Source organism: Manacus candei, unplaced genomic scaffold (genome assembly GCF_025592945.1).
Source record: "Manacus candei isolate 608988 ecotype Guabito, Panama unplaced genomic scaffold, ASM2559294v1 h1tg000039l, whole genome shotgun sequence".
Taxonomy (NCBI): Eukaryota; Metazoa; Chordata; class Aves; order Passeriformes; family Pipridae; genus Manacus; species Manacus candei.
The window spans coordinates 2,266,011-2,292,666 of NW_026138087.1; the positions used below are offsets into that span (position 1 = coordinate 2,266,011).

Here is a 26,656-nt window from a genome sequence, read left to right on the forward strand (position 1 = left end):
TTCTACTTAGTAAAAGTAAGAACTTTTGCTAAACTGACCTTGATATGCTTCAATGAGCAAAGCCTGGGAAAAATATATCGTTGAACTTGGACATCTGGAAAGGACATTTTTTAAAAAAAATACAAATAATAATAAGAAAAAAGGCTTAGTATTTGAGCTCGAACAAACCCACCAGAGAGCAAAAGACACTAAAAAGACTACAGATATGGACTAATTGTTATAGAAAAGGAGAAATTAGTAGCCAAAAGAAGGTAGAATAGGAACTCAGAAAAGAGAATTATGTCATTTAGAACCAATGATCATTAATCTGTTTTCTAAAATGTCAAAGCAGGTGAAAAAAATTATTATTGTTGCCTGCGTGGGGACTGGGATTCTTTCAGTCTTTCACACACACCTTGGGCCAGAAATAAAGTAATGCCTTCCTTTCTAACACTACCAAGATGGTAGGAGAGAGTTTTATTTATTCCAACACTTTCAAAGTATTTGGCAACAGAGGCAGAGAACAGAAGCAGGCACCGGTCCAGAAATACAGCTCCTTGTGGCAAAAGTGGCAGAATATCCAGGAGGTCAGAGGCTTATTTCAGTAACTGTTTAGCTGCCTCACCTTTTCACGTGTGAAAACACAGCCCCGGCGCAGCAGCGCGGAAGGGGAGGCGAAGGAGAAGGTTGTGGTGGCCGCCGCCACGTCGGTCAGTCCTCAGAGAGAGAAGCGTCGCCGTAACCAAGCGAAGAGGCAGGAGCCGGGGCAGGCAGCGGGACCGGAGTCGCGGCGGAATGGGCGGAGCCGAAGGACGGGCGGAGCTGAGGGACCGCCGGAGCTGAGGGACCGCCGGAGCTGAGGGACCGCCGGAGCCGCCGATCGCCGGGAGAAGGACGTTGCACCTGAGGGTAGAGCTGGAGCCTCGCAAATGGTCGGACTTCGTTTGCAGTCTTTGGTTCCCGCGAACTTCTGTTCCCGTCCCTCAGCTCCGCCCGCCCCCCGTCGGTCCCACTATTTGCCCCGGCTCCTCCCTCGTCGCTTGGTTACGGCGTCGCTTCCGTCCCTGGGGACCGACCGACATGGCGGCGGCCACCACAGCCTTCTCCTTTTCCTTCGCCTCCTCCTCCTCCTCGGCGTTGCTGCGCCCGGGCTTGGCGCCGCTGAGGCGCTGGCGAGCCCTCACCGGCCCGGCGCCGCGGGCCGCCTGCAGCGCCAGCAGCTCCCCCTGCAGTGCCGACAGGTACGCGGCGCCCATCGGGGCGTTTTCTTCTCGTTCCTTCCTCCTCCTCCTCGGTCCCCTCACGCCGCGCCGCGCTGGGCGGACGGAAGGGGCGGAAAGGCCTGAGGGGGCAGCGGGCTCGGCTCCCCTCAGGGCCGGCCTCGGCGGTGGATGCCCTCGGATCCCCGATGAGTTCCCCTGTTCTTCCCGGGATAACGGAGGTCTGTGCGAGCGGGATGGGGGGCGGCGAGCGGGCCCGGCCCTGACCTGGGTGATTTAAATCCCGGCGGGGATTTAAGCGGTACGCCTGGAAGGAGCCCTTGCGGTGTGATTTTCCTGTCCCCTCCCCGAGGGGAAGCTGGTATTACGCGTTTGTTTGCTCCTGGTACCTTCAAGAGCCTCTCAGTGGTTTTCTCGAGCATTACCATGTATATTAATGGTGTGGTGGCAAGCAGGCCACGGTTTGGTGCAGTGAGGACCGTTGTCCTGACATTAATCAGCGCGCTGGTTTAATTTATTGTGCTGTCTGCACAGGGATTCTTGTGCTGGTGGTGTAGCACAGCACCTCCGAGCACTTGCCTGGGTGTGGGTGGGAGGGTTTCACTCGGTTCCTGCTTGTCAGCCTTTGTGTTTCTACTGGAGTTGTCTTAAATGCTGCCTGAAAGTTGGCTCAGTTCAGCAGAACCCAAGCGCCTGTGCTGAAAGCATTGTCTTTGCTCTGTGTTTTCGAAGGTGAAAAGATGAGGAAACTGAACAGTCATTGAAATAAGTATCTGCTGTTCTGTATATGGAGAACTGATTCTGCCAGTTTGGGCTCAAGCAGGTGTCTTCCCAGACCACTGCATATCCTGCTTCTGTTCTGTGCTGCTGGTAACTGTTTTTTCCAGTTGTGCAAAAGGGAGATGTTCCTGCCCTAATGATTTTCCAGAGGTGTTTGTGTGGTATGTATGGGACGTGGAGAATCCTGTTGTGATGCTCCATATGATCTTGGGCTTTTAGTGTATAGGTTGATCTGCAACAGCAACTGAGATCTTTGTTTCTGTCATGCCCTGCAAGTGACTGGATTCATTCAAAAGAAGAATTCAGTAAGTGAACTTCCTGTTGTAAAGTCACGCTTTACTGAGTTCAGAATAAGAGCCTCCATGCTCTAGGAGACCACTGGGACGGGGTGGCATAGTAACACATATGAAATCTGTCATTTAACCTGGTCATTACATCTGTCATAAATGTCAGTAAATCTGTCACTGACCAACATCTGGTCAACGTTTTCATGTGGCTAATGTTTAAAATAATAATAGTAAGAATTCACTTCGTAATTTCAGTGTTTTGAATAGCTCTTGCAATGTAACCTTTCTGTACAGCTGAAGCTTTCCTTGTTCAAGTAGTTCTTGTGTAATAATTCCATCGAAGGACATAGACTATCTGGATTCTAAACCTGAGAAGCACCAACATATTTTGGTATTTAGTACTTAATATTTTTATATTTGGCATCTGTGAAAAATGCTATTTCCCCTCTCCCTTCCCAGTAGATATGAAATAGGAAAAACAGAGCTACTGTTTGCACTGATTTTTTTTCTAACTTCAGAGTATCCATGTAGCTGGTGGAATGCAGGAGAAGTTGGTTCTTGTGAAGTAGGGCCATTCTGTAAGTTCTTGCTAAGGTACAATTGTCCTTGTTTTCTTCTGCCTGTTTAAACGAATGTGAAATAATTTTTTCTGTCTTATATGGACTTCTATATTGCTGCAAAAAATAATCCTGAGATGGAAATGGAGCAGAGCAGCCCCTCGACACCCCGGCCCCTGCTCCCCTCGGCTGGGGCCTCCCCCAGGCACAGCTGTACTTCCATGTTCCCTGTGGGGCCCAAGGAGTCAGTCCCTGCCATAGTGGGGGCTCTCGAGGCCCTGGGTCGGTCCCCGCCATTTTGGGGCAGCCCCTGGGTCAGTCCCCGCCATTCTGGACTGGACCAGAGGCTGACTGAGGCTCACAGAGGGCAGGGCAGAGCAGTGGCCGTCCCACCTGTACAGAGCTCAACCTGTTCCCTCAAACACACTTCCCACCTGGTTGTTTTGAGCCAGTCAACCCTTCTCTGGTGTTGTGCAGAAATAAAGCTGGAAGTGCAATCCTGGAAGCAGTTTGGGACATTACTAAGGAGGGAACTTTTTGCTAAGGTGTAATTGTCCTTGTTTTTTCTGCCTATGTGAAGTAATGTGAAATAATTTTCCTCTTTTCTGTCTAGGCTGCCCCAGAGTGTTAATTTCTCAGAGCAGTTTTGTCTTGAAACATTTTTGTTTCCAGACAAGTCTTTGCCTTCTAAAATTGCCTTTTTCTGAGGTTTGTACAACTCCCTGTTGTCCTTGGAGAGATGCAGGTGTTGAAGAGCCTTATCCCAGCATCTCCTGGGCAGGATGCGTTGCATGTGTTTTCTCCTAGTTTTGTGTGTTTCAGGGTGTTTTTTTCTTCTAGATTTGTGCCTTTTTAACCCTGTTGATGTGTTCACTTGCTTTGCCTTTGATCCTTGGATGATTGAGAAGACTGAAGGTGATGGGGTGAGAAGGGTGAGGTTTCAGTGAGGAGAGCCCTTGAGAGCTTAATGAGGCTGAGGCCAGGTTTTGAGGAAGAGTGTGCACTGAACATGGTTTGCTGAGAGGCTGGGAGAAGTTGTCATTAGACAATGCATTTATAGTGCAAGTGGCATAGGAACAGGAGAGTCATTCCTATGGATTGAGCAGACTTTTGGCACCAAAGTGTTGTGAAGTCCTTGTCTAGTGAAATGGGGAAGGCATTGCTGCACGAGTGGGCATTAATTATTTGTCTGGGATAATGAGTACCTGGAAAGGAGTGTCTTGTGCTCAGGACATGTAGAGCTGAAACATAACTAATGAAGAAGAGAGAGACATCTCTGAGAATGAGCACATGCAGAGCAGGCCCCACAGGGAAAGAATGAAACCGACCTGTTGCCTACATTATTTTTTCTGTAAGTGAAACAGAAACCGGTGTTTGGGTGTAAAATGGAAAGCAGGAAGGTGTTTGTGCTTTTTTTTTTTTTTTTGTGCTAAGTGTGTTTCTAATACTTTGTTTTCCTGATAACCAGTTGGATAAACTGTTCTTAGCAGAGTGTGTGCTTTTTAGCTTTTTGCTTGTATGTTTGGCTTGGTTTTGTTTGTTCACCTTTTCAGTATAACTCCTCTGGACTCTTTGCTACACTGTCAGTTACAAACAGTAGTCTTTTTTTAATTAATATTTTCACTTCAAGGCAGGGGTTACAGTGTTGATGTGTCTATATGTTAAATTCTCCGTCTCAGAGAGGGAAGCCTACGGAGACTGAATTTGTAGTAAGTAAGATCAAGTTATCCTTTGATGGTGTTTTGTTAAGAGCTGATGAACCAAAAACCTTCCTTTTTGCACACTGTTGTGGCTGGTGAGCTCCTTTTCCATGTGCAATGATGGCATATTAATGCTCTTCAAATTCGAGTGGGGAAAGACTTCTTTTCCTGTGGATTTGTAGTGTGTTTTTCAAATGAAATACTAGCAAATGAATCCAAACGTTTTGCAGTGGTTAGCATGGGAGATCACACACTTAAAAGTGTCTTCCTGGTGAAATTTCAGACCTAAATATTGTGTATCTTTTTGTCTTTATAGTGATGAAGCAACAGTTATCTCAGGGACAAAGCTTGCCAACCAAGTGTTGCAAGAAGTTCAAAGGGATGTAGAATCGTGGATATCCGTTGGCAACAAGAGACCTCATCTCACTGTCGTATTGGTAGGAGACAATCCAGCCAGTCATATCTATGTCAGGAACAAGATAAAAGCAGCTGCAGCTGTGGGTATGTCCTATAAGTGATCCTTTGGTAAGCACAAGATACTGTTACTTAAAAATAAAACAATAAAGCAGGAGGAATCCCCTGTTTTGTCTTAATTCAATCTTGCACCATTTTCTTCCTCATCTCCTCTGCTGAAGCTAAAGAAAAGAAATTGCATGGACATAGGAAGAAAGTAGTTTTAATGTCACTTGAGTGGGAGCCCTAAGTTTACTTCTGTAGTGAAATGTTGTTAGGAAAGAGTTTTTCAGCCTCAGACAGGTTTTTAGACTAAAGGACCGAGCTGCCCATAGATTCGTTCCCCGATGCTAACGTGTCTCCTGTTTTTTGTTTTTACCAGGCATTTCTAGTGAGATCATTGTGAGGCCTAAAGACATTTCTGAGGAAGAGCTCTTAGATCTGACAGTGCAACTCAACAAGGATTCGAGAGTCAGTGGTTTGTTAGTTCAGCTTCCTCTGCCAGGTGGGTGACACCTTTTGTCCCATTTCTCCTCTACAGTCCGTGTGAGAGGAAAGAGTGTGAGGCTTTTGGGCTGCCTGGGGACATGAGAAGCTGTTGAGAGAGGACCTGCATAGTGAAGGATTGGGTGAGATGGTAATTGTTTTGTTCCACCTGCTGTTCATTTTAAACAAAAAACCAAATTGTGAGAATTGTTTCCTTTGTCAAACTCACCTTTTTTTGGATCAGTCAGGGTGGTGTTTCAAGGCATTTCCCTCCACTCCTAATTTATCCAGTTGAGTTATCTTTATTTTTCAACCTGTTGCAGTGTTTTGCCTTAGCTCCATACTTTCATCCCTTAGATGATGCTGAGTTATGCTATGCAGGAGATGATGCCACAGCTTTTCTCACAGCGATTGGAGGTTTTGCCTTCAGTATTTATTCCTGTTTTCTGTGCTGTCTCCCTGGTCCAAGTGAGGTTTGTGCAGAAGTCCTAAAAGCCTTGACTGAAATCTTGTTTTTTTAATTTGCCTTCTCCTAATTTGTAGTATAATCTCACTGAAATATCACTTGGGAGTAGCTGGCCAAGTGGTAATTTTACAGTGATGAAAGTTGTAAAAAAAGCCCTGAACTAAACTAAAACCATTTTCCATCTGGGAAAGAGCAAAAGTGGGGCAGGTGCTGAGAGTCGTCGAGGAAGAAGTGCTTTGCTTGTCTTTGCAATCAAGAGCAGCGCTCCTGGTGAGGGGGGTTTGCACTTGGTCTGCCAGGAGAGCTGCCTGAACCTGGCCACGTGCTGCAATAAATTTGCCACCAGGTGGAAGTACAGCACAGGAAAGGAGGCAGCTCTTGGAGCCCAAGTAAGGATGTGCTGGAATGTGGTGGTTTTCCTTTGATCAAACATCTCTGCCACTAAGAGCGGATCAGAGTGAACAGGTAATGTCACAAACGTTCATTCCAGCAGTGAGAACTGCTGCAAAAGATGGAGTGCTGAGAGTCCAGGGGTGGAAAACTTTGTGTCTGGAGGCTGTAGCAAAAAATGGCTGATGTGCTTCCTTCAGAGTTGAGTTTGTTGGGTTAGTTTTGGGGTTTTTTTCAGTAAACCACGTGATGTGTGGCTTTTGATCAACATTGGGATAAAAACAGAATCAGAAATAGCTTTGTTCTCTTGCAATTTGTGAGATTGCCAACTTAAATGTGAGGATTGTGATTCTGTGATCTCCTGAGGAGAACTTCCTTTCTGTGCATATTTTGAGTGCATTGCCTGGGATGTGGTGTTGGTTTTCTGGAAACTTTCCTGTATTTTATTTGGAATTGCCTAGTAGATGGCAATTTTGTATTATGTTATGTATTTGAGAGAGAAGATGAAAATCCATCTGGTATTTTTTCCAGTCCTTTTCTGCTATGCTTTTGTTTTCATCAGTCTTCCCTGTTGCAAGCTAGTGTTTATTTTCCCTGTGCCAACACTAGAGGCAGATGTTGTTTGTTGTGTAAATAGGAGTTTCTCTGTGTGCAAGTTGGAGTAGCTGGGCAAGGGATGCCCAGTGTAGCCCTGCAGGTTTAGCTCCCAGGGGAGAGGGTTAGTGCAGGGAGGAACTTGGCCTGGAGAGTGGCTTGGAGTGGCAGTGAGGAAATTTGTATAGATATCAGCTGCTGTTTCATGAGACTGACAGTAAGGTAATTAAGGAATTACTGTGTTCCTCTGGAAATAAACAGGGCTGTGTGCAGGCACCTGGAAACAAACCAGGACAGTGCATTTCTTTAGGCGGAAAAAAAACCTGCCCATTAAATAACACAGAAGTGTCTCTACAGTGTGAGTTGGGTTGGTTGGTTTGTTTGTTTGGGGATGGCCCAGCCACAACAGAATTTGGGAAGTGTCCCCATCTTGTCTTCTCAGGCCCACGTCAGCCCACTTGTCCCCAGCTCTGCAGCTGCATTTCTTCCAGGTCCTCTGTGCCCTCTTCTGAAATTGTGCAAACCAGTTTTGAGTGGGGAAGACGATCCATGTAAAGCATGATTTCTTTCCCTTTGACATGATTGTGCCTATTACCTGTCTATTCCTGGGAAGCTAAAGACAGACAGGGGCAAGGTGTCTGACAGAGCAGGGTTCTACCCCCATCCCAGGCAAAAGCTACCAGGTTTGTGTTGCATGAACACCTGACTTGCCTAAGGTTAGCAAGTTCTCTTTTGCAAAAACCATTTCATAAGTTGCTCCAAATTTCCTTCTTCTTCGTTTTTTTATTCCCCAGGTTGGCATAAAAACAAGGTTATGGTTGCTTTCAGTCTCTGAGGAGAGTTCACTTCTAGGAGACTCTTTCATCAGTGTACTTAATATCTCAATTTCCACAGCCCTTTCTCATTAGGAATCAGAAGGAAACTCCCTCTCATCAGAAAATGGAGAATTAAGTTGTAAATCAGAGCAGTCAGAGTGTAACCCCAGGGTTTTTTTAATTGAAAATCATCTAACAGGAGTTTACAGTGTGTAAGTTCTATAACATGCTTGATATCTTTTAATTAGTTATCTCCTTTTAATGCAAAACCACAAAATACCGACTAAATGCAAACATGGTGTTTATGTCCCTCAACTGTTGTTACTGGCAATGTCTGAATTTCCTTATTAACTCTCCTGTGCCTTTATTTGGCTTTTTGAACCATCCCATAGCGCTCTCTGAGTGGGACACTGGGATATATGGCCTCACAGCTGCAGGGTTATGTTGGGATGTGGCCCGGAATGGGTGACATGTGGTTATGTAAAAGATGCAAAAAATAATCCTTCTGAGATGGAAATGGAGCAGAGCAGCCCCTTGAGAGCAGCGTGTCACCATCCTTTTATCTGCTCCCCTCAGCTGGGGCCTCCCCCAGGCACAGCTGTGCTTCCATGTTCCCTGTGGGGCCCAAGGAGTCAGTCCCCGCCATTTTGGGGCTCTTGAGGCCCTGGGTCAGTCCCCACCATTTTGGGGCAGCCCCTGGGTCAGTCTCTGGCATTCTGGACTGGACTAGAGGCTGACTGAGGCTCACGGAGGGCAGGGCAGAGCAGTGGCCGTCCCACCTGTACAGAGCTCAACCTGTTCCCTTCACACACACTTCCCACCTGGTTGTTTTGAGCCAGTCAACCCTTCCTCCGGTGTCGTGCAGAAATAAAGCTGGAAGTGCAATCCAGGAAGCAGTTTGACATGTTATTAAACAGTGAAGCAGTAGATTATAATGTCCCTTGTCATTGCAGGGAGGTTGGAAGTAGATGCCCTTTAAAGGTCCCTTCTGACCCAAACTATTCTGATTCTGGAATTGTGACTGAGGTACCACTGTGTAAATACATTTATTAAACAGTTTGCTTTCTGGATCAGTAGGGGATGTTTTATGGAGCTGTTCCTTTGGCGTGTTGTTCTTTGGGCCAGCTTTAGACTTGGGTTTGTAACTCTGCAGAGAGAGGACTGGCAAACATTTTTTCATAATCAGTCCTAATGTTTATGCAGTATAAGCTTTAAGCAGTTGTAGACCTCTCCCATATCTTTAGTGCATATGAAAAATGTTCCTTAGGAATAGATATCGACAATATATGTGCAGACAACGTTGTTTAAGCCATAGACAGTGTTTTGAGCTCATCGGTATCAGTTTTGTGTACTGTCAGCTTTGCAATGAGGTAGGATATGTTTTGGTCCTACTCATTACCAGATGAATAAAAATGGTTGTATTGCTGGAAAATGAGAGCTCGACCTGCGAAGTTACTTCAGCTTAGGGTTTCCATGTATTTGTTTAATACTTAGATCATTATCCCTTGTGATCTTACATGTACCATGGACAATGGCTTTTTTGAGCCACTTCCAGAATGCAGAATGACTCTGAAGTGACTTACTTAAACCTGTCTTTTTATGGTTACTGTCATCATTCTCAGCTGAGTATTGGCCTCTCATATTCTGACAGAATCTGTTGATTAGCACTGTGACAAATGGCATAGTGTACTTTTGAGTGGATTACTTGAAAAGTAACTGCTGCCTTTAGAGGCACAGTGTAGTCTATTCCCAGTGAAGAACAATAATTACCCTCGTTAGTCCAAGTGTGTCTGTTTCTCTGTAATGATTCAGACATATTGGTGACTCCATCCAAGTGCCAGAACTGTAATTTGGGAGCATTGTGTCTCCCAGATCACATAGATGAACGGAGAGTTTGCAACGCCATCGCCCCGGAGAAGGATGTGGATGGATTCCATATCATGAATATTGGACGTCTGTGTCTCGATCAGCCTTCCATAATTCCTGCCACTGCTGCTGCTGTGTGGGAAATCATAAAACGGACAGGTAAGAAGCTCAACTGTCTTGAAACCCTTTTCATCTGGGGAGAGGAGCAAAGGGTTAAGTGAGGTGTGAGTTAAAGGTTATCTCAGTGTATTGGGCTGAGTGAAGAACAAACAGTTAGAGGAGTAATGTGAATAATAAGGAGGTGCCAAATAAATGAGATCTTGTGCCAGTAGCATAACTGTTAATTAAGTGAAGAGAGTAGTACTTGGTGGAACACTTTGGTAACTTTCTGCCTTTTACAGTGTTGCAGGGAACTTTCTGTGCTGTTGTGTACCTCCTGATTATTTGTGAAATAGAAGGTTTTTATGCCTAAGTTTCTGTAAGTGAAAGGGAAGAAGCAAGATCAAGAATGGGAGCAGTTAATTTCCCTTTTTCAGGGGAAAAGAGTGCCCACGTGTTCTCTAGTGTTCATTTTCTCCTTAGAATGTGTGTGTTCTGACTGGTAGCCATTAGAGCTTCAATTCCCCTTTGTGGTCAGAGAAGGGAAATGAAGTTCCTGCTGAGGGTGGTTCAGATCACCTGAATGAGTTGCCAGTTTTCTGTCCGCCAGGGGAAAGCTGAAAGTTGTTTTGTGGATTCCTCCCTCAAATTCAGCCCTGTGGATTTTCACGTCAGGTTGATGTCAGCAGTCCACAGTAACAGATAATTCAATCCTGGGGAGTGAGAAGAAGGGTTTAGGTGTATCAAAATAGTGAAATAGAATTTTTTAATTTTTTTTCCCTAAGGAATACCCACATTTGGAAAAAACGTTGTTGTAGCTGGAAGATCTAAGAATGTTGGAATGCCTATCTCAATGCTGTTACATACTGATGGAGAGCACGAAAGGCCTGGAGGTAAGTACAGGGATGTTGTTTGGATGTTTCCCTTTGTGAAATGCTGAAAGTGAAGCTGACCAGAGGATTCAACTAAAAGAGAAAGCTTTTCATTTTTGTCAACAGCTCTAAGGGGAGCAGGGAAATAAATTTGCTCATCTATTTCCTGGCATATTCTCAGGTGAGTAGTTTCTGGAGTCGACTTTTTCTGGTATTACATCACCCCGCTGTCCTCCCTTTGAAAGAGCTGCTGTTTCCATGCTGTTAGCACTGAATGTGGAGGATAACAGTGACAGTGTGGCCTTAAAGAGCTGCAGAGTTTGTGTGAAGTTTGTACAAATCCATGCAGCTCTGTGCCTTCCCCTCCTGCTTATTTGGTAACCACTTTGTTTTCGTGCCCACCTGAGCACACACATACACAGAATTCCACCTACGCTTTTATCTGTCCATGTAAAATAAAGATTCCATCATTTTTGTTGTGCTGTGTCAGTTAATTGGTGTTTATGAAAATGCCCAAATGCCCAACCCAGTAACTTGTTTCAGCGTGAGTTCAGGGATATTACCCACGTTGGCCTGGGGGATGTTTCTGCGGGGCAGTTTATATCCCCCTGGAACCCGGGGGTTGTAGTGGAAATATTTTTAAGCAATTCTAATTACAGAAGCCTGCATGTGCTGCTATAATTGTGCTGTAGGAAGAGAAACAAGTATAATTTAAATAGAGTGCTGCCCTTTTGCAGCTTCCTTGTGGTGTTGGAAAGTGCCACCGTGGTATGCACAGGTGAGGTAAACATGAACGTTTAATCCCAGGCCCATTTAATAGGAGCGGAGTGAAATCTGTTATTAATATAATAAAACACTAAAAGCTTTGCAGTAATCATGGAGTTGGTTTTTCCATTCAGCCTCTGTGGGAAAGTTGCTATTTGAAACTTCTCTCAGTGTTGGAGTTGTAATTACCATCGGTGCATAGTTCTGGTCTCATCCCCATTCCCATGAAAATGAGTCGCATTTTTGCCCTTTGCTGCGAATCCTGGGTGACGAGTCTTACTGGCAGTACAGATGGTGTTTGGAGTAGGCTTGGTGCAGCACAAAGTTAGGTTGCAAACCATTCACATGTTTCTCAGTTGGAAATCTGGAGATTTAGTGACCTTGTTGTACTCTGTGGTCTTCTGCCAGTGTTCTGGCTCCTGACATCTTACGCAACTTCTTTGGCACCCTTGTTTGCTGACATTGTCAGTGGTGCTTTGTATGTTGTGTATTTGATGTTGGACAGAGAAATGGTTGGCTATTGCCTTAGCAGTACCAGACCTGGAATCTAGATACAGAAAGAGTTAAATCCTTGAAGTTATCTTTGCTTAATTTGAAGAAATGTATTTATTGTAAGGTAGGTGTTCTAGTTTTCCCCCCTCCTAAGTGGTGGTACACAGTATAAAGCAGCTGACAGTGAGAAAACTAAGGAACAAGTGTACTTCTTAGACAATAAACCAGCATTAAGTGTGGGTATATCTTGTGTACATGGTGATAAATAGTTTTATAGTTGTAATCCGGTGGAGTTTTCATTGGTGACTCGTAGATGGGGCTGTCCTTGGAGATCTGGTTCATCTCCTGCAGGTGGTTTTTGGCTCTGCTGCTGCTGTGAACAGCAAGAAGCAGCCTGGATGGTGTGTGGAAGGCAAGGCAGGCCAGGGTTAGGCTTTAGCTTTTTTTTTTAACTCAGGAGGATGGGACCAGACAAGACCTAAACCAAAGTGCTGAAAAGGAACTTTCTCAGGCTGTCAGTCAGGGTAGTTTTTTATCAGCAGTTGGGCTGATTTGATGAAATGTTTTTGATTGAGAAGTGATGCAAGGAGTGTGTAGGATAGTACTTTTTTCTTCCTTTCTGTTGTAGGTTTTAGTTGGTTTTTTTAACAGATCATGAACAAAACTGAAAAGATGGGGCATGTCTTTATTTGGGACGTTTTGTATGTAGGAACAGTCATATCCTGCAGGTGGCAATATCTGATCAGATGGAAGAGCTGTGTGAACCCTTCCAAAACAAATCATGATCTGTGTAGGCAGGTCAAGAGACTATCTCTGTTTTATAACCTAGGGAATTGACTTGGGAGTATGATGTGAAATCTTAATTGCTAAATATACTCCTCTTCTTTCAGCAGAAGTAACAGTGTAAGAATAGTTTATTTTTTATTTCGGCATGATCACAAATAAATGGAAAGCCTCCCCTTTCTGAGGTGTCTGTAAGCTTCTGGACTGCTATTCTCAAGGTAGGGGCTTCCCCCCCTTCTTTCTCATTTCCTTTTTGGTAATGAGAGCAATTACTTGGTTTCAGGAGCTGACAACAGACACATCTGTCACGAAAATCTTGGTGGCAAATTAGCACTGATTTTATGACTCAGAGGTAACTTTGTAACTTTGGGGGTTATCCTTTTGTTTTTCTCACCCTCTATGCTGAGTTATGATTGTGATTTTGGGGAAGACATACTTCTTTTGTTTAAAGCAGGTATCAGAAGACTCCTGTTTCAAGCCTGTACTTTATTGTTCTCATTATCTGCAAATGTCTTGATCTGCCTCCCTTTAAGGAGATGATGGAGACTATAGAGACTAAGGAGGAGGGATTAAAGATGAGGGGAAAGAGCAGAGAATTCAGAGCACAGAGATGTTGAAGAGGAAATGCTTGAGGAAGAGAGTTAATGAGGGCACAGATTAGTTCAGTCAGACACATTCCAGAGGAAGGAGATGTGATGGTAATATCTGAGATGACCAAAAGTTTTAGTTTAATGGTTAATGATGTGGCTTAGGAGTCTGTGGTGAGTGGAAGGCAGAGATGGAGGGATGTAACGTCTGAACACTGCAGTACAAATAGTTGACAGGAAGAGGGTTGGGGGGATCTCCTTTGAGAGCTGTTTTCTTGGCTGCTTGCTTGGGCAATCCTTAAGGGATCACCACACTTGATGTTGGATGCAGTAGGAGACTTCAGACCCTCTCCCCATGACAGTTCATTTTGTGTGGTGTGGCCTTGGGATGTCCATCAAACAGCACAGGGGTTTATTTGTAGCTCTTGCCTAGAACTGTGGGTGTGTGCAGGAGCAGCCCCCAGGTGTTTTGAGTTTGCCCCGAAGGATATGTGCTTCTCCTGCTTGTACTGGTGATCTTGTGTTTGAAGCTTTAGTTTTTGACAAACAACTGAGTTTTGTGGCACCGTGTACAAATTGGGCTTGATAAAGCAGACAGTGGTTTCCATGCTGGGTTTGCTTTCTGTAATTCCACTGAACCTAACAAAGCTGCAGAAGGAATAATTTAGTCTACAGTGTATAAACTAATACATCCTGTGAGAATTTCTAAGAGCAAACATTTCTTCATACATTTGACCCGCGAGTGTTGTGAGTGTTCTGCCTATGCTCATTGAAATGTTCCATCCCAAGACAAATCCGATGATCATCTGTTCTGTTGTTAATGTACCAAAGTAAGTAATTTGCACCTGAAAGTAAATGCTGTACTTTTTATAGCATTTCATATGTGGCAATTAATTGCTAATGTATTCCATTTCAGGTGATGCCACAGTGACCATTACTCACAGATACACCCCAAAAGAGCAGCTCAAGATCCATACACAGCTCGCTGACATAGTAATAGTAGCTGCAGGTAATGCTCGTTGTTGTTAATCCTCCAATTGCAGCATTTCCAGCTGAAAAGGAGGACTCTGAGTCTGTGGCAGTGGCTGCTCCCGGTTCCACTGAGCAAGGTGTGCTCGCGCTTGCCGAGGGTGTTGCAGCAGGGAGGATTTGTGCAGTAGGAAGGGCGAGTGATGTGGCTCTTTGTTCTTGCCCTTCACATTTGCAGACTCATAAACTGTTTCTTGTCACATGTGACACCTTTGCCTTAGGGAGACTTCAGAGTGAACTCAGGATTGGGAACCAGTCAGTGCATAGTTTATACGGGTATAATTACGTAAATTAAAACATTCTCTGTGTCGTGCAAAAGTCATGAGTCATTTAAATTCTGACAGGAGGGTTTCTTTAAATCAGCTGGAGGCTGCATTCATAACACCGTGGTATCATTCCCCTGCTGTTAATATTGAGGGCAACCCTGCTAAGTTAACTGAAGGTTTTGGTAACCTACGTTATTATGGCTGGGTTTTTTTCCTTTTACAATTATCATGTAGAGGGGAAGAGAATGGTAATGGCCTGGAGGCAGGGGTCTGAAAAATCAGTGTCTCTACTCATAAAGCAATGTAGAGTGAAATACTTAGAGTTTGACTCGTTTATTCCAAAGAAACAAGCACAACTACTTCTAAGAGACCTCTGGTTTTTGTTGACAGGTATTATAAATAGGAAAACCCCCATAATTTAAAACAAACAAATAATGCAACTTCCTAAAATGTTGGTAAAACTGTGTGTCCCTTGCAGCTCAGGATATCATCCTTCTCTTGTACCATTTTGAAGCAGTACAGGAGGATTGTGTCTTTCCCCTTTTCTGCTCCCTTTCTCCCTCCTCCTCATCCTCGAGGCCCAAATCGTGCTTCCTTGTTTTCTAGGTGGAGACAGAGAGGTACCTGTCTAAAGCTTGTCACTTCCTGTTGAAGTGAGAGGCCCTTGGCTTCAGGGCTTAACTTCTGTGTTAACTTCCAATGGCAGCTCAGGAGCAAAAACAGCTTGTTTGTCCCACATCTATTTACCCAACTGTGGGCCTGACCATAATTCCCCACTGAATGAAAGATAACAGTGCGTGCACTACCTGGAAATAAACCAGTAACTTCTCATCCAAATTCCCTGCTCCCAAGTCCATTGTCACTTCAGATTCTAACAGCGAACGTGATTTGTCATCAGTTCTGCTTGGAGTTAAATGACCCAGTAGCAATTCAGCCATGTTGGCACTTCCCATTATTTTCCTTGTGTCATTTGTAACAGGAGAGTGATACAGCACTCATTGCACAACTTGAGATATACTGGGAATGATGAAAAAACACTAGGGCTTGGTTGTGCAAGCAGCGTGCAGCCCTGCCCCAGTGGGTGCTCTGGGCAAGATTCTGCTTCAGAATGGTGGAATCCCTCCAGGCTTCCTCTGTTGCGTGAGAACTGTGCCCATTGTACCATTGGGATCACACGCTCCCGGAAATGCGTGACCTGCTTGAGTGTTGCAGAACAGGTGACTTGTACCCTGCCAGGTTGGAGCAGCTGCTGGTACAGGCCACTGTGCAAGATGTGGAAACGGAAAAGAGCTTTCTGTGTTTGTCTGTGTGCAGGACCAAGATTGCTGTTCTCACTCTTTTCTCCAATTCCCATGTAGTACTTTTAAAGAGCTGTCTGCATCCTGGCTCCTGGTTGGTGACTTGTTGCAGTGAGCCTGTTTTGTGTGGTACTCCACCTCTGAGTGCTTTTCTGTTCACTTGCATCCCTGGCTGTGGTAATAGCTCAGATCAGGTGCTTCTTATTCTCCCCCAGACTTGGGGCCCCTGATTTTCTGCTTATTTGGATTGTAACTATCCATGCAGTTTATTCCTTCCCTCTTGTTCCCTCCCAAATCCTTGCCTCATAAGTTCCAACAATGCTGCCTTTGTCCAGCCTACCCCTCCCTAAAATCTCTTTCAGTACCACACAGCTTTTGGATTTCTTGCCAAAGCATCATATTTCCTGTGAAGCACACCTGACACTTTGTATCCCTCCAAAGCCTTTCCCATCTTGTCCCTTTATCCCTGCCTATGCAGACATCCCCCTGAGTCTGTTCTTTTTGCCATTGGCCCAGACCCAGAGTAGAAGGATAAGTGCAGCTTTACCTGTGGTGCTCGTAGAACCACCACAGGACTTGCAGGGCAGTGATGGAGGCAGCAGGACTCTTGTACTAGTCAACATGCTGCTCCTGCTCTCTTGGCTTTCCAGTCTGCTGAGAGAGAAGACTCACCTGCCTGCTAGGTTTGGAGAGGGTAAAGAGGAAAAGGAACAAGTGTGCCAAATGCCAGATGAAATTCTTCTGGGACTACCTGTGCCGTCCCTTGGGACGTGATCTGTGGTCCTCTTGTGTAGGAAATGCCGGTTAATCAGCCCCTTTATTCAGGTAGTGTCTGGTCAACTGCATCAGAAATTGGCTGTTTCACCGTCCTTGCACCTAAGCTGGGATGAGGTAGGGCCTTTTTTCTCCTTTGTTTAAAATGTGATTCATCATTTCCTACAAAAATTACCAGGTGAAGGTTTTCCCACATTCTTCAGTCAGTGCATTTTAGGAATAGCTGCTCTAACGCTTATCTCTTCCCACTTGGTATGTAAAGTAGGCTTAAGTAAATAGATCTGCTCATTTGGTTTGGGGGTTAGTTGATTTGTTGCTATTAAGTATTTGGCCTATTATCAAACCATTTTACAAAGGGTGTAACTGTGCAGCTTCCGTTAATGTGCTTCCAGCCCTATCAGACACACATCATTTACCCCCATGAGGCTGAGGCATTATCCAGCTACCAGCCGGCTTGCCATGGATTGCATCAGAGCGGGATGAAGGAGACGCAGCCAGATGTTATCGAGTGGGATGGGAAAGAATTTAAAGTCTTGGCTTGCTCAATGTGCGAAGCAGAGTTTCAAGCTGGTGTCCTATGGGGGAGTGAGAAATGGAGAGCAAGAAAGGTTCTTGTATTGCCTGTATCCAAAGGTCTGGCTGTGCTCCAGCACTTCCCAGGAAGCCAAAATCTCGTATGCCAGTGCTTGCCCCCAGTAAAAGTGCAGTTTCCAACCAGATGGATTTGGTTTCTTTTCCTTTTTGTCTTTGCTCCACCTGAGAGAAAAGTGCTTTGGTGGGGAGAGGGGAGTATAGACTCCCTTTGTGGAGTTACTGTATTACTGGGATAAACCTTGCTCTGGGAAGACAGAAGTGAGGGAATGGTTCAAGAAGGAAGGTGGATCCTACCCCAGACACTACAGAGCTGTTGCCCACTGGAAGGTGATGAAGGTGAGCAATGCCAAGGCCGGGCCTCTCTGGTCAAGTGTGGAGGGGTCTCCTGAATTGCTATAAATCACAGAATTTAGTGTGTTGTAGGAGCTCCCCTCTGGAAGGTCAGTGTAATGTGCTGGGATTGCCAAAGCAGTTAAAATTGCTTATTAGTCCAGTGTGTTTCCTGAACCTAAACCAATTCCATGGCACAGCTTTGGTGAGGGGTTTTTTGTAAGTCTTTTTTTCTGTAGTTGTAGCAGTTACAAACTGTGCAGTTGAGGAACAATTGTTTTCAGTGTGGGACTTATCAAACAACATTGAAGTGAAAGAATTGTGTTCTGTTATGTGCATTCATACCTGTGCATGCACACCCCTTCATATCATTCAAAACTGATGACCTAAGACTACGTGGCCATGTTAATCCAATATGTTGTTGCTGATTCCAGGTGTCCCAAAGCTGATTACTACTGATATGGTCAAAGAAGGTGCAGCTGTGATTGATGTAGGCATCAACCATATCCATGATCCTCTTACAGGAAAAACCAAATTAGTTGGGGATGTGGACTTTGAAGGTCAGTAAAACACTTTGTACAAACCTGTATACATTGAAGTTCAGAGGATTCCTTTAAGGTAAATACTTGGAATAGGCAGTGTCTCAAATGAGACATTATTTGCAGAAATTTTTTGTCATTTACTTACTTAAATAAAATCAATCTATCTCCTTTCAAAAAAGGCTATGCTATTTGAGAGAGAAAGTGTTGCTTTTAATTACAGGAACAGCAACCTTTAAGAGACACAGATGAGCTCTTCTGTCAGTGTGATGCAGAAGTTGCTTCTCTCCCTGTTTCTTTAATCTTTTGTGTCTGTGAAGTGTTTCAAGAGTAATCAATTCAAACAATTGCTAAATAATAGATAATAATAATAATAATAAATCAAAATCAATCTCCTCTCTCTCAAGCAGAGGGTCTCCCACTGTTCATAGCAATCATTATTATACCACAGCTGCTCAAGCTTCCTTATATGCTCTCCCTCTGTGCCTGTCTGTGCAAATGTTAACTTTGGCTTTGGAATTATCCTTTACTCTAAGGTGTAATGTGGGTTCATCTTAAACTTCTGAACATCCTGGTCCAGGCAAGCATAGCAGATAAAAATTGTTGTTCTGTATTGATCTTTTTTTATGTTTAACATGTTGCAGAGCAAGTTCACAATGTAACTTGATGAAGTGTCTCTGCTCTGGAGGAGTTCCAGACTGGAATAGCAGGATTGTTGGAGTTGAAAATTAAAGCTTACTGGCAGAGTTGAGTGTGGGAAGCTTAGGCAGCATTTACCCACATTATTAATGGTTCTCAACAGTTCCTTATTTTGATAAGTATGAAAATCACCCACAGGTTTTTTTCACAGTTATTAACATGTTGGCAGGCCTAATGTCTCAAAGCTTAATTATATTCAGAATGTTTGTAGCCAGCTGTGTGTGTTTGTGATTCCATCACTCCCTGAGTTCTGCTGCTTTTCCTCATTGTGCACGATCCCCCCGTGTTAAAGTGTGTGAGATCACCTGCACCAGTGGAGCTGAGCCACTGTCTCGGCATGCGTTTGGAAATGTGTAAGTGGATGTGTACAACAGAGCTCAAGGAAAATCACACGTTTGGAGGACAACTTGAAAAGTTTCTCTTCCTTTCTTATCTTGCTTGTGCTGTCACAAATCAATTTTCTGTTTTCAGAACTGAACGAAAGTACAGAGATCTTTCACAATTTTTTGCCTGAGCAGGTATTGGAGTAAAAAAGCTGTAACTTTGAGAAACATGAAACTACATCCTTCATGTTTGTTTCTCTTCAAACACAAGACCTTGTGCCTGCAATATAGGTGTAGATTCAGTGGCGGGCTGTGATTCAGAGTTTCAGCAATGCGCTGTATCTGTCTCGTCATGTCTGCTGTGGGTTGTTCTCAGGATTTTACCTGGGGGGAGGGAAGATCCAAAAAAGAGGGAGGATTGGATTATGCCACTACAGTTTCAAGTAGCATTTCACTGTGCATTGCCAAAGGGAAATTGTTGTTGGTTCATTGGTATCGGTGAAAGTTTCACTAAATCTCTAACAACAACAAAAAACATCCCAGTGTGTACAGTTCTGAATACTAACAAGTAAACCACCCTTGGCAAGTATTTGATTTGACAGTCAGGAGATGGAACAAGCCAGTGTGTTCATGTAGTGAATCATTTTTTCCTTTTCCTCCATTTGATCACTTGACTGAATTTATATTTCAGTCCAAGTGAAAATGATTTTTGCAGGTTGAGGCCAGCTACATAAATGGCTGCCATGACATAGGGCACCTGTTAACCATCCTGTATCCTGCCCACCAATATCTATTGTCTCTTCACTCATATTAAGTAGAAAAATGTGGCTGTGAGAAGAGCAAAGGTTTAACTGGCCAATCAAAGGTCAAATTTCATGTATAGACATAGATAGCAATGGCTTCCTTCACCAGATCTCCTGGCTGAAAAGCTCCTGTAGTGGAAATTAAGTTATTAGATGGCTGGAAGCTGTTTTGATTCAACTGTCATATCCAAGCAATACTTAGATGCCATCTTCTAATCTCTGAGGTAGGTTAGACAGTGAAGGTGTTATATCTTTAGCAACAAAAGGATACCATTTCAATTTTTTTTTTAATGTTTTTCATTATTAAATTCAATGTAAAAAATGCCCAGAGGCACTCTTTGAGCAACACTTATTTGCAACAATTATTAAGTGTCTTTAAACAATATTTGTGATTTCCCACATCCTCACATCTCTTTATTTTGATACCCCACATAATAATAATTTTATTTCCACATAAAAAAGATGGGGTTTTTGTCTGGCATAGTTTACAGGGCAGTTCCAAGGTATCTGAAAGAACAAGACTGGAGAACACTGTGCATGTGGAGGTCAGCTGCGAAGCACTGGAGTACCCAGCCTGATACTGCAGGGAGGTTTTAAACTGCTTCTGCAGCTCTCCATCTATAACCAGCACATTGAGGGGACCTCTGTTCATGTTAAGAATTTGCCAGAACCTGTGGTCTAGGGCAACATGTTGCAGTCACAGAAAGGGAGACCTGTTTCTATGAAGAGGAGAGTGCACATGTGGGTGTACTTGGCCCTGTTTTATAGGGCTTTTGTTGCCACAGCTATACTGCCAAGGGAGGAGGAGGGCTACAAGGACCAGGAACATGAAATAAAGGAACAGCTTACCCAGAGCATTTAGCTGGAACGGCTTTTTTGGGTGGAACACCAAAAATTTCCAGGAGGGACTGGTAGAGCAGGGTAGTAACACGCCAGTGTAGTAACTCACCTTTGAAACTGGAACTGGAAATGCCCTTGAAACCAAGTTGCCTGTACCTCTTTACAATTTCTTCCATATTTTGGACAAACAGATGGCAATGCTGGCTGTCGAGTATTAGGTGCTTATGTAAAAAAGAAATCTTTTGTGTAAGACCTTTGTAGGTGAAGTAGTTGCAATATCAATGGAGGGGTTTGTACACAGAATCATAGAAGATGCTGAGTTCAAAGGGACCCATGAGGATCATCGAGTCCAGCTCCTGGCCCTGTACATGAGAACTGTTCAGTCGGACTTGCCAGTGTGGAAGAGATTCTGGAAAACGGGTGCCACCAGGAGCAGGGAGGCGGTCCCTGTGCTGAACAGCAGAAGAGATGCCTCAATAAGTGATCGCCGTGGTGCAAGGTGATGGGCGTGTACTATGAATTTCCTTTGAATGAGATCAACCCGTGATAACCTTCAAATGCAGTTTATGAATGGAAATGGTGGTCCTACAGCTGTACCTCAGCTGCAGTGTGCTGGAAACCCGGGCTCTGTGACAGCAGCTGCTTCTCACAGGTGTCTGCTGCCGCTCCGCGTTCACTGTGATACCTGCCTGCCTGTGGGCTGCTCCTCACTTATTGAATCCTTTCCAAATTAGCTCTGTGTGCAGCTTTTCCAGACAGTGGTCATGAAAATAGAACATGGATGTTCCAGCTGCTTTTGCTATAGCTTTAGTTAGTTCATTTCTCAGGTGATTTTGAATATCTGGCATTCATTTTGCAAGTAGTAAAACTCCAGTCTGTGGAATTGTGCCACCATACTGCTGCCCTGCAAACATCAGGGAAAGCATTGCCTGCTGTTGTGCTCCATGAGTGCAAGGAATCCAGCAGAAGGTTGGCCTTAGGCAGTGGCAACCAGGCTGGCTGGTGGCAGTAAGCTGCTGGGTGGCCCAGGTAAGGTTCTTCTCTGGACAAGAGGATGTCGTGCAGGGGCCTCACTAAGTAATCTGTGATATCTTGCATTTTCGTTGCCACCACTTCTTATCCCAAGGCTACCACGACATCCCATCCACCTGCCTGTGCTAATCAGCTGAATGCGGAGAAGCCGTGATGTGTAATTTCATGCTGGACTTCTCTGCTCAGGATGCCTCTGTTGCTTGGCTTTTAGAGGTACCTGAGAGGGAAATAATGCACTGTTAGAATTATAGTGCTGGGCCATAATTCCTTTGTTTTCCTTTATATTGCAGTTAAAACAGCTGCAGTAAGAGGAACAGGGCCAATATGCAAAAGAAGGAACCCTGAGAAATGGGGTAGCTGCTTGCTTGTTGGTAGTCCACAGTGTAGTGAGCCGAATCCCAGAGCGTGTGGAGCTGAACATGGGATATCTGCTGTGAGTGCTGAGCACGTGATTTCAAGCTTAGGTGGTGCTGCAGGGATGCAGTGATCTGGTGTAGCTTTACAGGGACTTGTAAAGCTGTGTGGAAACAGTGCTTAGGCAGGAATTACTCTGCATCACTTAATGCAGATGCACAAGACCCAGAACTGCCTTCAGGTTGAGACTTGCTCTTGGTTTGTGTGATTAACCCTATTAGGTGTCTGATGTCCTTTGCTTTAAAGGAACCTAGGAATGAAGAGCTGTTTCCAAAGCTGTGGATCCTGTTTTTCAAGGAAACAATCTACATTTCATTTGTTCTGAAGAATCAAAGGAAGATTTCAAGGTTCTCCAGAAGCTGCAAAATAGCAGCTCCTCCTCCATAGGCACCTAATTTGCATACCAGCGTTTTCCAGGTTGGAGGGGAAGGCTTGGGAGACCAGCACGCATCAGGAGAAAGCAGAAGTAAGGCTGGGGACAAAGTTATACTATTCTTGTGAAGCAGAAACAAGATCTGAAGGAACTGACAGCACAACACCTCACCTGCCTACATGAGATCAGTCACACTCAAGTGCTGCCTGGGAACTGTGCTTTGGCCTGCTGCACTTGACCAGGAAAGGAAAATCTGTTCACAGTTTTGAGGGCCACGGTATTTGGCCGCTTTGGTATTTATTCTTACCGATGACAACTTATCAGACAGTAGTTTCCCCAGAACAGACACCTGTTGTGAATTTGAAAATGTGGATCAACTTTTGTGAATAAACTGTCTGGGCGGTTTTATGCTAACTGACACAAAGTATGGCTTCTGCCACACCGACTCACAGGGATTTCCATAATGACAGAGTATGGGTAGAGGAATTCCCCAGCAACTTGGGAAAACAGCGCACTGTGTTTTTCCTGCTGACTAGGGTTACTAACACCACAGGCAATACATGTTGTACCTGATACTCATTAGAAGGCTTTCTTCAGGAAAGGCACCATCTAGTTGTGGATTGTCCCTCCTTGTAGGTAAGACAGGAGAAGTCTGAGTAACAGCAAAAAAAGAGGTATGTGACATTGCCGTGGAAACAAATGTATTTCATTTTGAAGTGCCTACAATAGTCTTGTCACTGTTAATGTCTGTGTTTCCTTCAGATGTGGGTACACTTCAATAATTAGGATATTAATCCGAGAATTCATAGTAAGTGTATTAACCATAAGCACCACTCTCAAATGGTGGATAGTTCAAAACATGAGGACTATTAAAAAGACAAATTATTTGTGTTTGAGGATATTAAGAGGAACTGCCATATGAGGTCTTAATTTGTTATGGTCTTAATTTGTTATATTTTACATGTTAAAAAAACCGCATTGCAATTTGTTTTCCTTTTCATATATTTTAACGGTATAGCTGGTGGTACCAGTCAACTGAGTAATTAAAACCCTCCCAGTTGTAATTACCATCTCTCCTCAATGAGGCTTAATCTTCTTCTGTTCTTCAGTTCAGTGAGATATTCGCCGTTAACTTCTGCGAATGCTCTCGTTATGTCGCTGCCATGCGGAGTTCAGACAGCATTTGATTTGTTTCTTTTAACTCCCTCTTTCAAATCTAATAAATATTCTTTCCAAAAAAAAAATCCCAATATCCAGTTTCTCAAATTCTCTTCTGATACGGTTTTTTTGAGACCTTTTTATTCCCTACAGTTAAGCACCACATAGATTCAAGATGTATACCCTTGCAGCAGGAGCAGCTTATCTTGTTTGTTCCAAACGTGCCAAATTTTCCATCCCTCGACCTCTTATGGCCAGACACACAGTCTGCTCTGTAGTGACTTCAGTGGAATTGAATGTGCTCATGTCAGTTCTGCTTGCTCAGTTGTTTTGTGTGTGTGCCTTTTGGAAAAACAATGCTTTTGAAAGTGGGGTGTGAGTTACCCACAAAAAATTATTACTAAGCAAGCCAAAAAAAAAAACCAAACTAACAAACAAAACACTGCTCACAGTGACACCTGAAAAAAAACCCTCAGTAGTAACCAGGTTAGTACAAGGCTCTTTGGACTGACCATCAGTAGTAAATAACTCCTCCTTACAGTTTTTTATGTGATTAGTTCCCAGGAAGTTGCACAAAATTGCTTTGCAAGCAGCTTGCAACTCCAGTCAATGGCATTTTGCACAGCATAGAAAAATATAAAGTCAGGATTTATTGCTGCATTACATTAATTCCTCATACAAATAGGTTAACTTGAGTGCTTACAAAAATTAATTGGTACATATTTGCCTCAACACAAGCATTCAAGGTGTGCACTAAATTTGGATAGTCTGGTGTGGTTCATGGTTGGAGCTAATTCAGCTGTAACTCTTTCCTTTCTGTTCAAAGCTGTACTTTCTCCCTTTGCAATTTTAAGTTCCCTTCTGTGATCGCAGGATGTCTGTGTTGAGTGTGTGTCACTGCTGTGGGGAAATGGCAGCGTGCTGCAGGTAGCTCAGGTGGGACAGGTGGTGAAAGCCTGCCCCAAGAGTACTAATACTCAGCTTAGCAGTACCCTGCAGCCCCGGTCCTGCGTTCTGGCGCTGCAGTAACACTTCTGCCTGGGCCTGTCCTGTGCTCTGCAGTACCTGCCCAGTCACACTCCTTTGTGCTCCTCACCAGCTGGGCATTTGTGGGCAGTGGAAGGGGGAAAACCATTCTGGAAACATTCTTAGCCAATACCTATTTCTGTTTTCTCTTAGAAGTGAAGAAGAAGGCTGGCTTTATCACTCCGGTGCCAGGAGGGGTAGGACCTATGACTGTTGCAATGCTTCTGAAGAACACACTCCTAGTTGCTAAAAAGCTCATTTACTAGAGGAAATGGTCTACCTTGGAAGAAGAATCTGGGTTGTTCTATTTATTGATACACAAAATGTCTATTTTTTACTACAAATATATTTATTTCTGCATTGTATTTATTTTTTCATGTCAAGTATGCTAAACCTGATGGTTTACAAAATGTTGAAATACTATGTGTTACCTCCTCCTAGCATATTGTAAGCAAAAATGAGTTTGAGAATGCAGCCTACACAGTTATGTTTTATGTGTTTGAGAATGAAGAATGAAGCATGAATTACAACTGTACACATGCACCCGTGCAGTTACCAAGGGCTTGTAAGCACTTGGGACCCTCAGGTTTGATCAAATAGTATGAAAACTGAGTTTCAACATGGGAGATATGTTTGAAATATATGATTCGAGTTGTGAGGTCACAAAACACTCTGGATGTAGTTCGAAGTCTTGAAATATTTTTTTGTTTTAAACACTTAGAGCTAGCAGCAGAAATCTCAGTTGCAAAAGGAGTGAGAGACTGCAGTGTTTGTGTCAGCTGCCAGGCAGTAATGTTGACATGAATGCAAATGTTCAGTAAATGTTTTAAAATAGCCAAGTAAACTTGAATGCCGGTGAAATTCTGATTTTAAACATCTGCAAGAGGTAAGCATGAATAAGTAGGTAGAATGGAGGCCTGAGTTATTTTATTTTCATATCTGGACAAAATGTTTTGGGGCTTAATCTCCTCATCTCACAAAAAAACCTCCCAAACTGAACAGTTGACTGGGCTGGATTTGACTTAAATTAGATGAAATGTAGTTGACGTTACAATGTATGTACAGTATAGTGGGGCAGTGGGTGAAGAGGAAGAGCAAACCAAAACTTCATCCATGACAGAATATTTGTGTTGGAATTTAAAGCCATTTAATTATATTCTCTTATTTTCTGGAGCTGCATGACAAGGCTTTTTTTTTTTCATTCCATGTTGTAAGGCTCGGCTTCAATGGCCACAATGTTTTGCTGCTTAAAGAGGACTATATGGGATAAGATCAGTATGTTTCTATTCCCAAAACTTTAGTTGCTGGATGGATCTAGCATAGTCTCATGCAGTGTACAAGTTGGAGTGGAGTTAATGCTGAGATGCCTGTTCAACTGAGCGTGTGCACTGTTGGCATTCCCACTGAAGGCAGTGGGAGCCAGTTGGGACTTTTTATCTTCATGTTTTTGTCTCAGTTGGGATAACTTTGATTTATTTTCATCAAGAGCCTTTGACGTTTGCTGGTGGTCTATAGATAACTTGAAAGAGGAAAGAAAAAATTGTGGCTAAATACTATTGCATTAAACAGAAAAATGCACTTACTGTAATAAAAGAGCCAAGGTGGAGCATCCCTTCCATGCTGACTGTTCTTGTGATGGGCTTTCTGAGAGTTTGCCTTAATGCAGTGTTTGCAAAAGTTTGACAGAATTATTACTAAATATACAATGGCAATAGTGCAGACACTTGTCTATTTAAATTTAAGTGGTAATATAAATGTTAGGAGAGTCAAGGCGTCTATAGAGACTATGCTTGGACTGATCAACCCATGACTGGAAGATGGAATAAAACTTGTTCACTGTTTCCTTAGCCTTGGTGAAAAATGTTGGAGTTTTGGGGGTGGTTGTGTTTTCCCTTTGTTTGTGTGTGCGTTTGGAGCACAGGGAATGAAGGCCTTGCATGTTCAGTCGTTGCTGTGTCTGGCTGTTT

The 26,656-nt window shown here is 43.7% G+C and overlaps 1 protein-coding gene and 1 long non-coding RNA gene across 7 annotated transcripts; both read left to right on the forward strand.

The window, feature by feature from the left end:
- Positions 1–662: 662 nt before the first annotated feature.
- On the forward strand, positions 663–26,536 carry LOC127474084 (bifunctional methylenetetrahydrofolate dehydrogenase/cyclohydrolase 2, mitochondrial-like). 6 transcript variants are annotated; one of them, XM_051794521.1, is made up of 9 exons: positions 663–1,220; positions 4,840–5,024; positions 5,359–5,481; positions 9,600–9,752; positions 9,995–10,051; positions 10,478–10,585; positions 14,108–14,200; positions 17,917–18,042; positions 24,843–26,536. In XM_051794521.1, the coding sequence occupies exons 1-9, from the start codon at positions 1,060–1,062 to the stop codon at positions 24,953–24,955; spliced, it is 1,119 nt and encodes a 372-aa protein (XP_051650481.1). In that variant the 5' UTR covers positions 663–1,059; the 3' UTR covers positions 24,956–26,536. The 6 variants fall into 6 exon arrangements, with proteins under 6 accessions (XP_051650481.1, XP_051650484.1, XP_051650483.1 ...); XM_051794522.1 differs by lacking the exon at positions 663–1,220 and adding an exon at positions 4,268–4,618; XM_051794524.1 differs by lacking the exon at positions 14,108–14,200.
- LOC127474098 (uncharacterized) lies at positions 2,787–3,754 on the forward strand. The gene is made up of 3 exons (XR_007905738.1): positions 2,787–2,860; positions 3,301–3,368; positions 3,437–3,754. It is a non-coding gene; the product is annotated as an uncharacterized LOC127474098 (long non-coding RNA).
- Positions 26,537–26,656: the final 120 nt, after the last annotated feature.